This window comes from the organism of the source record quoted next, unplaced genomic scaffold (genome assembly GCF_019419815.1).
Source record: "Pyrus x bretschneideri cultivar Hongxiangsu unplaced genomic scaffold, Pyrus_bretschneideri_v1 Contig19, whole genome shotgun sequence".
Lineage (NCBI taxonomy): Eukaryota > Viridiplantae > Streptophyta > Magnoliopsida > Rosales > Rosaceae > Pyrus > Pyrus x bretschneideri.
Genome location: NW_025999490.1, coordinates 4,632,243 through 4,648,233, shown reverse-complemented (window position 1 = coordinate 4,648,233; position 15,991 = coordinate 4,632,243). Strand labels below are relative to the sequence as shown.

General features: G+C 34.6%; 1 protein-coding gene across 1 annotated transcript; it reads right to left on the bottom strand.

Moving 5' to 3' along the window:
- Nucleotides 1-4,477: 4,477 nt before the first annotated feature.
- On the bottom strand, nucleotides 4,478-6,847 carry LOC103933995 (dof zinc finger protein DOF1.4). Its single transcript, XM_009343730.3, has 2 exons — nucleotides 6,486-6,847; nucleotides 4,478-6,296 (listed from the first exon to the last, which is right to left on the bottom strand). The coding sequence occupies exons 1-2, from the start codon at nucleotides 6,552-6,554 to the stop codon at nucleotides 5,229-5,231; spliced, it is 1,137 nt and encodes a 378-aa protein (XP_009342005.1). The 5' UTR covers nucleotides 6,555-6,847; the 3' UTR covers nucleotides 4,478-5,228.
- Between the last annotated feature and the right edge of the window lie 9,144 nt (nucleotides 6,848-15,991).

The following is a 15,991-nucleotide window of genomic DNA, read 5'->3' as shown; positions in this document are numbered from 1 at the left end:
TCCACAACCGTAGTCTTCTTTCTTCGTATTGTTGTAAGTATCACTTAGTTGAAATCATATCACATGGTTGTTCTTTGATATATAGACATATGGATCATCGATACCAAGGCATGCCCTCTTCACCAAACAATGTTCAATCCAGACAAATTAACATGTATTTAATCATATTTTATAAATCACATGACGTGGTTGTTGATGATTGGATTAAGTGTTAACAATATTATTTTCCATTGATAATATATTACATGATTTGTAAATATAGTCTAAAAAGTTGGTCTACCTAGCATTACTCTATAAAAAAAAAACATCGTGGTGCTCAGGTTGTTATATCTTATAGGATTTTTAGCCAAAATGGTCTCTGAGATTTGCATAACATATCACTTTGGTCCCTGAGATTGAAAATCAATAAAAATGGTCCCTGAGATTGTCCACCATCCATTATTTTGGTCATTCCGTTAAAAACTCAATTAAGTGGTCCCGAAGCTCATACCGGAAACTGAGATTTTTGGCCGGAAGTTTGGGCAATTTTTAAAGTTTCATAACTCAATCGTTTCTTAACCAAATTCGATCCATAATATATCAAAATGAATATAGAAAATTGTTGAACAAGATTATACTTATTTGGAAGCCCAATGGTTGCCGGAGATGGTTGAAAAATAGCCTGAAGGGTGACTGGTCCGTGGGAAAACTGGAAAACTCGCCGGAAACTGGATAAATTTTAAACGTTCATAACTTTTTCAATACTCAATGAAATCGAGTGATTCAAAGACAAAAATCATACTTCTCAACGAGATGAAGAGAATGGTATTTTTCTTGACAGCTAACTCGCTGTGATTTGGCCGAAAAACAGCTCGAAAGTGGTAACTTGATGAGACCAAGACAACCACTTTTGAACCATTTTCCGATCAAACCACGGTGACTTAGCCATCGAGAAAGCTACCATTCTCTTCGTCTCGTTGAGAAGTATGATTTTTGGTATTGAATCATTCAATTTTGTTGAGTATTGAAGAAGTTATGAACGTTTAAAGTTTACCCAGTTTCCGACAAGTTTTTCAGTTTTCCTGCGGACCAGTCATCTTTCAGGATATTTTTCGACTAAACCATGGTGTGTTAGCCATCGAGAAATGTGCCATTCTCTTCGTGTCATCGAGAAGTATGATTTTCGTATTTGAATTACTCGATTTCGTTGAGTATTGAAGAACTTATGAATGTTTAAAGTTTACCCAGTCTTCCAGTTTTCCCGTGGACCAGTCACCTTTCAGGCTATTTTTCAGCCAAAACATAGCGAGTTTCTGTCGAGAAAGGTACCATTCTCTTTGTATTGTTGAGAAGTATGATTTTCGTTTTTGAATCATTCAATTTCGTTGAGTATTGAAGAAGTTATGAACGTTTAAAGTTTACTCGCGGACCAGTCATCTTTCAGGATATTTTCCGGCCATCTCCGGCAACCATTGGGCTTCCAAATAAGTATAATCTTGTTCAACACTTTCCTATCTTCATTTTGATATATTATGGGTCGAATTTGGTTAAGAAACGATTGAGTTACGAAGCTTTGAAAATTGCCCAAACTTCTGGCTAAAAATCTTAGTTTTTTGTATAAGCTCCGGGACCACTTAACAGAGTTTTTAATGAAAGAACCAAAATAATAGATGGTGGACAATCTCAAAGACCAAAATGATGTGTTATGCAAATCTCAAAGATCATTTTGGCTAAAAAGCCTATCTTATATTATCATTCAATCAATACGTACTTTTTGAAATGTTTTAAATTTTTTATTAATTTTGGATTGAATTATGTCAAGGTTATGGTTCGATTTATCTCTTTAATTACTATACCACGATGCCGATGCGACCATGTTCCGATATCGCTAGCTTGTATGAAAAGCCAGAACTAAATTAAATGCAGGAATGAGAGGCAGGAGCTAGGAGAACCAGCATGTGTTAAGAAGCTGATCATCTTTCCTCTGTCAATTGAGGGGGGCCTGCAACCCCCCAAAAATTGGATTTCTTAGGGATAAACAAGTAGACAATATAAGAGACTGAACCTGAAACCAAGCCCACTGGACTAATTTGGCATCCAGGACCCCACTTCTGCAGAGGTTGCAATTGCAGAGGTCTGTCAATGACATGCCTCAGTAATTTCTTACAAAAGTAAACTGTAGACACCATCACATGCAGCTTGGAACCCTAATTTCAACGACACAAATTTCAGCCCTAGAGGATCAGCTTTCTGCAGAATTTGATCCCTGTACAGGTTTATTTTACAACATGTACACTCCCTTTCTTAATTACTGAACGCCCTAAAATCTAATTGTGTTTTGAATTTCTGGACAAGTTACCCCTTATAAAAGATACAAAACAGGTTTCTACTGTCATTTTGGTTTCTTCCCCTTATTGCCCTGCCAATATCCGCCTAGAATTAATTTTGATGTATAATCTGACCTCATAATCTGCAGTAAAACGTTGGTACTACATTATATATGTTGATACGGTAACACAAATCAGTCGTCTAAATGTTTTGTTTTTCTACAAGATAATCTGACATGTTATATTGTTAAATTATTAACGAAAATTATTGAATGTAGTATGGCTTTGTGCTCCACAACCATGGTCTTATTTCTTCTTAATGTTATAAATATACAATGAGGCTACAATCATCACATCGTTGAAATCATATCACACGGTTGTTCTTTGATATATTGATATATTAGATCATCGTATAAAGGCACATGCCCTCATCACCAACGATGTTCAATCCAGACAACATGTAAACATGCATGCATAAAATATACAAACTGAGGACCACCATGCATACATGCTGGCATCGTCACTTGCCTAGCTACTTTTCAGTACATGTACATGGCATGGATATCATAATGAAGGCTTCCAAGTTCCATCTTGGAGGCAAGTTTAGATCGTGATCAGTACTTGCCGATCAGCCAATATAAATTGGGACCAGCAGCACTACCACCACAGAAAACCACCATATATTACCTTATTTCATAAAATCCTGTCTTCATTAGGAAAAACACGCTCATTTTAATTAATCTACTTTTCTTGCTACTAATTTGCCAATTCTAAACCCACAAACCCTTGCAAAAAGGACCCAAAAGAACGGAGTATATATTGTCCCAAAAACGAATGCACGTATATATAATGTGAGACAAGGCTGAATTTCATCCTACGCATGAATTAGGTAATGTCACTCAAATTCCAAAAACCTAAGCCAAAACCTAGAACTCAGAGAAAATTTGCAAAGTAGCCAAATGTGGAATATGTTAAAGAATTTTAGTAAATTCTTTTAACGAGAGTTTCACATTGTTGGAGGGGACTCAACTGGATATATCTGAATCTTAAAAAAGCTAATTTTCCAAATTCCCCTTAGTCATTTTATTGTATGCCCACATAAAATAAGAAATTAGTAAGTCTGTTTTCCATCTGAATTTCGCTCTCACCAGATTTTGAATTCATTTTATCAAAGGGAGAGCCGGCAAGGGTAGATCATGAATTGGCAGCTTTTGAAGGAGTGCGCTACCAGTTGTCTACCACTAAGTCTAGGATATCATATCCATACTGAATATTATTACTGTGACAACAACATAAATTTCATCAGATGATTAGCTAGCTAGTTTAACAAAAATTTACAAGTTAACAATTCAAACTAAGTTAATCATCTAAATCTGCATATACATGCATGCACGCATAAGTCAAAGAATCCCCACTGATATCTCATAGGTAGATATCCTATGGCTTGTCCATTTGAAAATACATTAATTCATTACCTTATCTTAGTTATTCCCATGTGAAACCTTCATCACGTACGTGCATAAAGAATCTCCACCACTCTCTCTCTCTCTCTCTCTCTCTCTCTCTCTCTCTCTCTCTCTCTCTCTCTCTCTCCCCAAGCTAGTAATACTATAAATTGGGAGAATAAACAGTTCCCTACAGCCAGCATACTATTGTCCAAGGGCATAAATCTCACGTACCTTCAAATCCATATATTTGTTGTCTCCCGTAGAATAATTTCAAGATACGAAAACTGTGGCTTTGACTCGAACCATCTACTTTTCTTGAGGTTCACATTAGTTTCCACAAACACCACACTCAATCTCAATGGTAGCCTAAATGCATGCTCACTACATGCAACAACTGACAATAGCCAGCTACTGACATAGCCAGCTACTGACATTAGTTGTTACGAGTCAGGAAAATGCGTGTTAGTAGCTAATTGCACGAGTTAAAAGGCATATCAATAATGAGGTTATTGGCCACAATTAGGCGTTTTACCCACCCCATACTCTGTACAGCTAACCTTAGTACGTAGCTTCGTGAAACATCATGTACAGACAGTATCATGACATACGGTATATGTTCAGCTTTTAATGTGAATGGTTTATCAGCATTTTTCTAAAAACATACTCAAATTCAAAACCAGTTAATGATGCTCCTGAACAATATCGTCAACTACAAAGTACAAATTAAGTTGAAACGTACATCATATAAATGAAAAACCAACATATATATTACCCACATTGCAACAACAATCGTCTCCCATCTCTTGTATACCATTATACCAAGTTAACCCCTTTTTTCCCCTCTAAACACACCATCCCCAAGAACAAAATAGGAAGAAAAAAAATCAGTTCTTCTGATCATAGATAAAGTAAACCCACCAACCCCAACCTAGCTAATTATAACCAATACATATGGCAATTAGGAAACATTGTCATGCACATATATACATATACCAAATAAACACACCAACTTACTGAACTAGAGAGGAAGCTGTTTGCACCAAAGGAGGAGGAGACTTCAGCTCTGTGTAGAAGATGATTACGATTATGATCATAATGATCGTTGATAGTACTCGAGGCAGTGAGACGAAGAGGATCCGAGGTTCCTCTCAGCGCAAATTAGGGGGGATTGTCAACCCTTGATTAATAAAAAACTTATCAAGAGGCTGATTCTCTTATTGCTGCTGACATGATCACTCCGATCCCAGCTCCTGCCATCTTCTTTCCAATACTGTACCCATGAACTTTCTTTTTCCAATTTTTTGTTTTTCAAGTTTTTTTGTTTTTTTTTTTCTTTAACTTTTCTAAAACCACACTCCAATTCACTAAAAACCAATAACCAACCAACTAAAAAAAACCCTAAAAATTACTCTAATTAAGGTAAAAGGAAGATTTGAGATCGAAAAATAAGGTTGAGGATGAAGTTGGGTTTTTGCTAGATCAGTGAAGAGACGGAGGACCCAAGATTTGCTGGATCATGCCAATTAGAACCGAGAGTCGATGAGTTCCAGTAAGGAGTAGGATCTGATAGCCCCATTTGCTCCGAGATCTGATTCTGGCAATTCATATTACCATTCACATGACTGCTACCATTGTTATTATTCCACTGTAACCTGTTTTGGCCATTATGATCTTCTACTTTCACGTCTTTCACAGCGCCACCAGCCTCGCCGTTGTTTCCTGCCGCTATTTGAAGATCTTCGAAGGGTAGTAAGGACTGGAAGTACTGGTTTTGCTGATGAGGCCCTCTAGCTTGAATATCTTTGAAAGCACCGCCATTAATGAATTTAGAAGCAAGCACAGAAGCCATAGTTGGAACTGTGGTGGATGGGGAAGTACTAAACATGGAACTATAATTGGAAGGAAGTGATGAACTCGAAGCAGGATTAAACCGGTTTCGATAATTATCACTGGACATCATATTAGTACCTGAGGATGATGAAAACCCTAATCCCAGCTGAGCGTGATGATTCAACTGATGAAGATCAAACCCTGAAGCAGTATCCATAAAAGGGTTACTAGACAACCCATAAAACAGCGGATTGATTTGATCGATGTGGGATGGATGTGAATTGGGGTTTGTATTATTATTAGCAGCAGCAGTAGTGCTAGGAACTGAAGAGGAAGAAGAAGTAGCTCCTCCATCCATGGCTGATGATGTTGAAGATGTTGAGCCGGGCCTCTTTACGCGCTTGTTCTTTCGGCACCCTCCACCGACCGGAACGTTGCGGAGGGTCCCACCTCGGGTCCAGTAGCGCTTGCAGGCCTTGCAGAAGTGCCTCGGCTGAGACAAGCTGTAGTTGTTGTAGTAACAGAACTTAGTGTTTGACGAATCGCAGCGAGGGCACTTTAGGGCTTGCTGTTGGAGCTGGAGTTGTTCTTGACCTGGTTTCTCCATTATCCGATTCGCCGGCGAAGACGTGGATGAAGACCTAACGTTATTGTTGTTGTTGTTCAAGCCCTTTTGATGATGAATATCATCGATTTGAATGTCCTGCTGCAACTACAAATATCGAAAGGGAAGGAAGGAAAGGGGAAAGAAAGAAAGAGGGTTAAGGCAGTGGTACTAGGTTAAAAATAACTACATCACAGGAGAAATATTCTGTTCCAAGAGCTAAGCAACAAAAGTTGTGTCATGGTATGCCTAATAATTGAAATCTAGAGAGAGAGAGAGAGAGAGAGAGAAGGGAACCTGTGGCCATTCGTTAGTAGTTGAAGAGATGAGTAGAGCCATCTTCTCATGATCACAGTTGCTCAACATGTTTTTTCTCTTTGAGAAGGGAATCGTTGAAACAAAGAGTATGCGGACAAAGAGCAGGTGGCGACGTGAGTCTTTCTTGATGGAGTTGAAATATATTATGACTATGAGAGAGAGAGAGAGAGGAGATCGAGAGGGAATGAATGTGTTGTCTGATTAATATTAGATGAGAATTGGTTAAGGGTTAATTACTTGGAATCTAATTTCACGTGATGGTTGTGGTGTAAAATCGGTTTTGATTATTATAATTGGAATTAAAAAATGGGAAAGAATATTGAGGACATTCGAAATCCGAGAAGCGGACAGGAAGGTAATGTGACATTAGAGATGAATCTTTGGGAGGTTCAAGAAGGAGAGACTTTTACTAATTAAGGAGTTGAAGCTAATCAAGAACATACATTCCTTTTATTTGCATAGAGATAGCAGCAAGCAAACTAGATAAGAGTTGAGGGAATCCCTAGAGCCCCAATATTCGATGCAGTCTCCGCAGCAAATCCCACTTCCTCTTTTTCTTTTACTTTCTTTATTTAATCAAATTAATTGTACACTATACTACATGTATGGCCCTCAACTCCCATGTATCAACATGTTACGTATCCCCATTTCCACACCAATGTAATCTACTAAGGGGAGTGCTATTATTTAGGAGGAAGGGGGAGAGGTCAGAGAGTTCGATACTATTACAATAATTTGGGAAAATGGGAAGTTTCGAATTCGGGACACATGAGTAGCAACCCAACACCTTATTTACTAGGATATTGAACCACATGCAATAAGGTAGTGTTATTCACACATTATCTTTACCTCCTGCGCACCCTTGTTATTTTTGTTTATTGATCTTCTTTAATTCATTCAATTAAATGACTGAAAATTAAGAAGGTGTGTAAGAAGTAAAGTTAAATGTATGCATAGGACCACCCTCTATAATAATAATCCAAACTGAATTGTGTAACTGTTAATTTGGTGGGACATCATATATATTGTGGAAAATGATTTCTCTTTAAATATGTTAATGATCTTGTTATAGAAAGTGGCAAGTGGTACTTGTACTTTATATTAATTACATTATTTTGTTCAGTTTATAGGTTTTTTTGCATGAATAATTGTTGACTATAACTACTATATTGATGAATCCGTAAATTGCACTGTAAAATTCAACGTAATCAGTTGACCATATATACAGTCTAACAGCTATATTTACAGTCTAACAACTCTAAGGGTTTGTTTGGATGTGCTTTTAAAATAATTAAAAGCGCTTTTAGAGAAAATGTTTTTTGATTCCAAAAGCAGTTAAAGTGATTTTAGCAAGAAGCACCAGTTATGTGTTTCTTCCAGTAAACACTTTAAGTGATTTTATAGAATTTACTTGCATTTTTACTAAGTATTGGTTCTAAAAATATTTTCATTAAAAGTGCTTTTAGTTATTTTAAAACCTCATCCAAACGAGCTCTAAATTGTGGAGGCATGTGTTGAACTAATGGTGGGTAGGGTAGGATATTATATGCAATAGAAAGGAGGATTAAATATGATTTTAGCCCCTAAAACTTAATTTTCTCCACATAAAACCCGACATAAGTTTTTTTTCTTGAATAAAACCCATTGACTAGATTCCACATCAGCAAATTCATTAATTATGTTTGACTTCACACATTAAAAAAAATTTGGATGCCTAAAATACCCCTATTTGAATTTTTTTTTTATTTGAATGTTTGATGTACATAATTAATGCTATGCGGATGGATGGTAAGGGAGAATTAGTGATTATACAAAAAAAAAAATATTAATGTTATAAACTCATTGCCTAATAAATAATAACATAAAACATGTCTAATATATGTTATTATACATGCTTAATTAAGTCAATAAAATTATATTTTACATATTAATGTAGGTAAATTATTTCACACACACATATGTGTGTGTGTGTGTGTGTGTATGACTGATATATGTAAAATTCATGCAAAATAATTTACCTACAAAAAAAAAAACATTTGATTCAAATAGTGCACCTACTAGTAAAATACATGAAAAATAATTTACCTACATAATAACAAATCCATAATGCAAAATACATGCAAACTAATTTACCTTATAAATTCATTGTTTAATTTAAAAAAAAAATGTTTCTACTAGTTTTTTTTTTCTTTTTTTTTCTCCAAATGTAAAGTACCTATTATTTAATTTTTACGAAAATTGTGTACCTATTGTGTAATTAAAAAAAAATTACATATTGTTTATTTTTTTATGAAAATAACGTAACTATTGTTTAGTTTTTACAAGAAACAATGTATCTACTAGTTTACTTTTACCTCTTTTTTTTTTTTTTTTCTTTTTTTAAATTTTCACAAGTTAATGTATCTACTTTTTCAATAGAATGTATACTGAACTAATTAGATTTGGAATAGGCGATTTCACATAAAAGAAGAAAAGAACTTCTTTTTTTTTTTTTTTTAATTAAAAGCAAAAAAAACTTAAACTAATTAAAAGTCTACAAAAAAAAAAACGGTAATAGACATATTAATGTTGGTGGCATGGTGTTGTGAATGAATTTAAATGTATGGACATTTTTTATCTTACATGGCATCAAATTTAAAATTTAGATTTTATTTAGATGTTTTAATATTGGTAGGTTTATGTCTAGAGTTCAACAATTGTAAGGGGCTAAATCTAAAGCACCCTTATAATTAATAAGCACGACATATATATATATATATATATAGGAGGGAATTATTCATTTGAAATAGGAATTGGTGAAAACTCCAAAAAGAAAGAGACAAGAGGGCACAATGTGGTGGTCTACATCACAGACACTACTGAAAGAAAAACCGTTAATGGTTTCACGAAGGAAGAGAAAGAGAGAGATAAAACTGGGGAAATCAAACCAAAGCTAGCATATAGAGAGCTGCAGTTTCTATCAAAAAAGAAAAAAAAAATAGAGAGCCGCAGGGAAACAGAAGTGAATTGCATGTGGAGGGCAGCTCATCGGCTCCGAAAAAGAAAAAGGCGTTCGAGGAGGGAACAAATGGATTTTGTAGTCTCCCAAGGGATCTTCTCCTCCTTCCCTACAACCCATTATTATTCTTCCTTTCCCCAGTGACCACTTCCATCTCTCTCTCTCTCTCTGTGTTATACTGTTACTCTACTTAATTACACCTTTAATTGGAAATTAAAATAGGGCTCACATTAAAATATTACTGTCATGCATGTTGCTGCTTTTTACTAGATTGAGATCATGTATATTCTATCAGCAGGTGTAAGACTATTAATTTGACTACAGATAATTAAAGTAGCTACTGCGGGAAAACAAATGTATACTATACACTAAGCATGTTAGGGTGATTTAGATCCTACAACTACAACTTGGTTAATTTAATTGCAACACCCAATTTGCTATATATTAACCAAAATTGAAGCCACCCACCTCATGGACAATTGTTATCCAAAACATGGATATCATCTTTAATCTACTTCGGTTGGTGTTTGTTAATAGTTTTTTGGGTTTGAATTATGACGATGATGCTGGTAGCTGTACCTCATGGACAATTGGACTATACTGGAGGTCCACTGATCATAGTCCTGGTGGGCACCCATAAGGATATTGGTGGTCAATTGTAAATCAATATGAATACTCTCTAATATATATATATAGTTATGGTATACTTGGATACTTATATATAAGAAATTGTTTCTTGTAAAACTCGAGGAAGACTATCCTACCACATCATTTTTATGACACTTTTCATAAAATTGTAAGACAAGTTATATTTGATTTTAGTTTAACTCTAGTGGCAGAGTTAGAATGTTATAATAATTGGATCATAATTAATTTTGGCAAAAACAACTTTATTGGATCATTTCGTCGATCGAGCTTTTGGTGGATACCCGTCAAGTTATGCCGCATTCTATTGATTTTTTTTAGGCCGATCGAGTGAGGCTTTTTATTGAACACATCTACAAATAATTATACATGGAGTTGTACAAAAGAAGCATCAGCTTGTGATACAATGTTTTTTTATTCATTCTTTCAGTTTGCCGCAATTATGTATAAGTGTCATAGACAAATAAACATATAAATATACATTAGGTTTATGAAGCTATGAGAGTCATAAGTAGCTAACTAATGACCTCATTTGGCTCCGCCACTAGTTCTAAGCAGTGTTTGAAATATCTTGGATATACTCAATATTTCCTCGGAAATATCCAAAAATTAAGGGAATTAAAGCTTTAGAAAGAAAGAAGCCTCCCGTTTTAATTTTAGTTGAGACAGTGGTGGATCCAGGAAATAACATTAGGGGCGCGCAAATTTTTTTTACTAGAAATAGCATGCATATCACCATTTCATCGAGTCTTGATAAGTCTGAAGTCATTTGGAAGGGCATATTGCACATCTATTAATGCCTCATGTGTGAAGGTAACTAGCATGTTCTAAGGCTACTCCCACATGAATGCTTAACAAAGAAACACACTTATCGTGAACACACTAACAATGTTTGATATCATTGCATCCCATTAATATGTTTGTCCAAGAATGATGATGCTTTGTTATTCACCAAGATCACCATTTCATTCACTCTTCTTTCAGACATTTTATCAAGCAATTGGAGGGCATGTATGAAGCCAACTCTAATCTTCATAGGGGCAGCACCCAAAGTATCCATGGACATTCACCGAAGTTTGGAGGGTCAACATCCATTGATGTTCACCGAAGTTTAGGAGGTCAGCTGATCCCCCCCTCTCAATGCATCCGCCACTGAGTTGAGAGGGGATTACGGGGACCAGCTGAGCATCAAATCCAAGCCATCTATATCCATCACAGGCTGATGCACCCCATACAATTTTGCAGTCGACAGACAAAGATCTCACTCTCCATTTCCATCGTCTTGCATTGGATTTTCTCTCTATTTAGTTAATTTATTAAACCATTTATATGAGCACCCATTTCGATTGAGGCTATGCCTCAAAAACTTAATTAGTGAAGAGATGAGTATATATTAGGGTTTCAAGAGTCAGAACTTTTTGACACAGATTCTAACACCATATTAGACAACCATTAAATTCAGCTAAAAATCTTATTAGAGAATGCACAAGAATATATGTGAAGCTATCTTGACTTATACCTCCAAATATATACATATATACATATATATATATATATACACACACATATATGCGTGTGCGTGTGTGTGTGTGTGTATTTTCTTTCTATTTTCCGTATGATTCTAGGTTTATTAATTTGACTGGTTGCTTCAATTTTTTGTTGTTCGTATACGGCAGGGGGTGTTGGATCGAATGATTGGCCTACTTTTGGAATTTAATCTTTGATCTTGAAATTTACCATACATAGAATATATACATACAGATAATGATGTGGAAGGAAGAATGCGAATGGAATTTTTCTAGAACTACATATTCCATTTGGCGACTGCAGATTTATCCATCATGTACCTGCAGCTGTACTGATATTAATGTGTGATTCAATGACAATGTGGCCACTGTTTACACAGAAGTCAGAAGATTAGGTCATCTCCATAGACATGGACTCGCGTGGAACAACTACAAAAACACATGATGATGACTGACGACCCAGGTAGGGCTAGCTAGGGCATATTCTGCTGGGAGATCGATGACCTAATCACATCATAATCCCATTTCCACTAACTGATAAAATAGATGAATGCCAAACTTAATTCGTAATCAACTCATGCAGCATGTGATTCTAAAGATGCAGTAGTCAAACTACCATGCTGCCTAATAAAGTGATTCTGGGATTTAAAAAGTATTAGTTCCAATTAAGTCGTTGGTTTTTTTTTTTTTTTTTTTTTTTTTTTTAATAATCCCATTCAGCTCGATTTTAAGCATCAGTCTGTGGATTTGATCAAAACCATTGTACTTCACATCATCTTATTTTTGCTTCAATGTGTGGCATTGATTAATATTATTATTAAAGTGAAAGTTTCACGAGGAAATTCAAATTTGAGAGTAAAGGGATATTTTAAACTCAAATATTTATGATACATTCAAATTTGAGAAAAGGGGATATATAAACTTTGCTTTAATCAATTAGTCTAACTCACAGATACTCATTAGAAGAATTAACCATTAAAAATGGTATGCAGCTCACAAGATTAAGCTCATTGAGAATCTAATACCATTATTATAATGTTATAATTATATTGTTTAAGATTAAGCTGGGCTGGAAGGACTAATTGCTATATATCTAGAAGTTTCAAGTGCCGCCGGTCCCGTGGGGCCTTCAGAACGTTGGGGATTAATAAGGACAATAATCACATCGGGTGTGCCCTAAAACTATTTGATTTAATTGCTAATCTATTCATGAGAGAGAGAGAGAGAGAGTCCACATGTTTCACGTATGTTGGTAGACTGATCAAATCCAACGATGCATTAATAGACATGGATTAGGGCAGCGATGTTGATGGAGGTTTCTTCTACTTTGTGAAAATGTAATTTAGTTTTTTTTTTTTTTTTTTTTTAAATTTAACAAAGAATAGTATTAGTTGGTTAAGTTGTTAAATATTATGAGGGAGAGAGATTTGGTTAAATTGTTAAATATTTTGAGGGAGGAGAATTGATGGTGATCAAACACGAACCCAGGTGCATATATAGAGAAATGTAATTTAGTTAATGATTATACTTTATGGTATCAATGTTGGATAAAAAATTGTTAATTAAGAGCATAATGGTAGAGAGAACCGTCAGTCACTCATTCTATGTAACAAGCTGTCCACAGATCATGCTCTTCATCTTTTATATATAGGGATAGGATCAAGGGATAAAGATTTTGACAAATACCTTTACACTCCTTTGTAGCCTTTGGATCCTATAACATTCAACGGTTTAGATTAAGAATGATGTGGAGATTGTTAAACATTAAATGACTTAGATGATTTTATGGATTATAACTAATAAGGAAACACAAATTTAAATTAAATAGAATTATCTAATAAAATAAAATTGAAAAAATAATCAAAATTTGAACTGATAAAAAAAGAATGTAAAACCCATAGTGAAGAACACCTAAGAAAGGTAAGGAGACAGATCGATGTTCTCGTGCCTCAGTACATGTGATACTCTAATTTGATTGATATGAAATTTTGATGCACACTACAACGAATCAAGCTATCAATCTCTTGAATCTTCTCAGAACAAAACCCTAAATTCTAAATCTTCAATCTTGACTCCTGGATTTCACTTATATATATATATTTTTTTTTAAAATAAGGTGCGAATGAATGGTTGATGAGTTTGTGGTTGCAGAAATCTCAAACATGCTTGACTCGATACGGTTTTGCTATGGAGGTGGCAAAGTGATTGAGTTGCTAGCCTAGGATTAGGGTGCTTAACTCAAAATAAATTATTGTCAAAGCAAAACTCTTTATGCCTAGTATCATGGAATTTTTTTTTCTTTCTATAATTAGGGTTCTTTGTTTGAAGGAAGGAAAGACTTTTCATCAAGAAGTTGTAGACCTCTTCAGCAGAGATGGAAATGGAATTTCATGTTTTTTTTTTTTTAATTTTTTACACGGGATATTTCAAAGTTTGATTATTTCTTTTTCAATTTTATTATTATTTGATATTCTTTTTATTTAATTAGTGTTTTTCTTATTAGTTATAATCCACATAATCATCCAAGTCATTTAATTTTTAAAAGCCTCCAAATCACTCTTAATCAAGACCTTGAATCTTATAAGATCTAAAGGTTACAAAAGAGTGTAAAAATATTTGTCAAAATATTTGTCTCTTGATCCTATCTCATATATATATATATAGAGCATGCACAATAATTAATGATCATCTAGGGATTTGTAAATCATAAATTATCATTCCTTCATAATTATATGTCTGGTTTGGTAATCTTACGTTGATATGATTACGTTGGTCGATCTTGAATTCTTTTGTCCATTACCAACAGTATTGTTTAAGGAACATCAACGACAAATGAAAAACATTTATTTTTAGGTTATTCTTATTAACTGTAATAATATAAACCTTTTCATCAATTGGACCTTAGAGCTGGTTAATCATATATGTTAATGGAACATATATGTTGTTCAAATTTGAAATCTCTTACCAAATTAAAAAGAGAAGTGCTGCTAGATTGAAAGTCCGTGAGTTATTTAACCTACCTTTCACCATCATTATTACATTATGCAACATGTACATCTCCTTTTTATTTTTTGTTACAAGACATGGTTCATTTTCATGGCCAACTCCCCACAACTATATGTATGTGGCTTGACTTTGTTCGGAATGGGCAATGATTTGTGACATGTGATTATGATAGTGAGGGTGGTCCTATTCCACTTCAAGGTCACTCCCAACCTTCCCTCATTTTCTCCTGATTAATTGGCATATATCATATTTAACTAATATGTTGTGGAATGTGATTAGTGGATATGCATTGCATGGTGATAAGAAGTAATTATGATGAGAGGGAGGTAATTATGCCAAACATTGGCATTAGGTGTGATTAACCCTCTTTTCAACCTTCGTGACATGAAAAGGTTGGACATTTGGTCGGGTATATATTTACGTCAAATATTAAGAGAATCATCCTTTGTCGGTATGAAATGCTATAATTTTTTTAACATTAAGTAAGTTGAATAATAAAACTAGAAGTTATGGGCAAGTGATAATTTAAGGTTTGCCTCTTCAACTCACTGTATTTCGAATTCCAACACTCCTGTTAGTGTAGATTATTGTTTGTACTAAAAACCGATTTTTAGCTAAAAAAAGCTAAAATGATTAATATGACAACTAAACAACTTTTTACCGCAAACTCTTTATTAGAAAGAAGTTTATAGCTGAGTTGGTTAAGAACACATTCCATGCACCGAAATCCTAACTTCAACAACTAGCCAACTTTTTCTCTACCTATTAAAAAAATTGGAGTAACTTTCAACACATACGTATAAAATATATTTGTATGTGTTGGTAGTTATGGTATTACTATTAAGCTATATGATCATTTTTGTATATGTCAAGTCAAACAATATTATCATTACTTAACCCCCAATCACTCAAAGAAAAGCCAATAATCAAGCCTTGTAATTAGTGGTTACTCTACTAGTGTAGTCCACGTTGTGTGGTCCTCGACCTCTAAGTAGATACAAATTCAATCTAAAGTAAAACTCAAAATGAACTGATTTACTATTTTTAAGTATATTGTAGTTTTAATTTTTCTCCTCCTAAATTTATGTTATTCTAATATTGTCCTCCTTGAAAAACTAATGTGAATTTGAATTGTCCATTTTTTGGGAGAACTGTGCTAAAAATCAGTATGTCTATCCATTTCATCTTCTTCTGTCCTCTCTCTACTGAACATTGTTCTCTCTCTCTCCCAACATCACTCTTCTGCTCGATATCGCTCTCTCCTTTCTGGAGCTACGCAAGTTCCCCCCAAACCCCCATCCGCACCACCG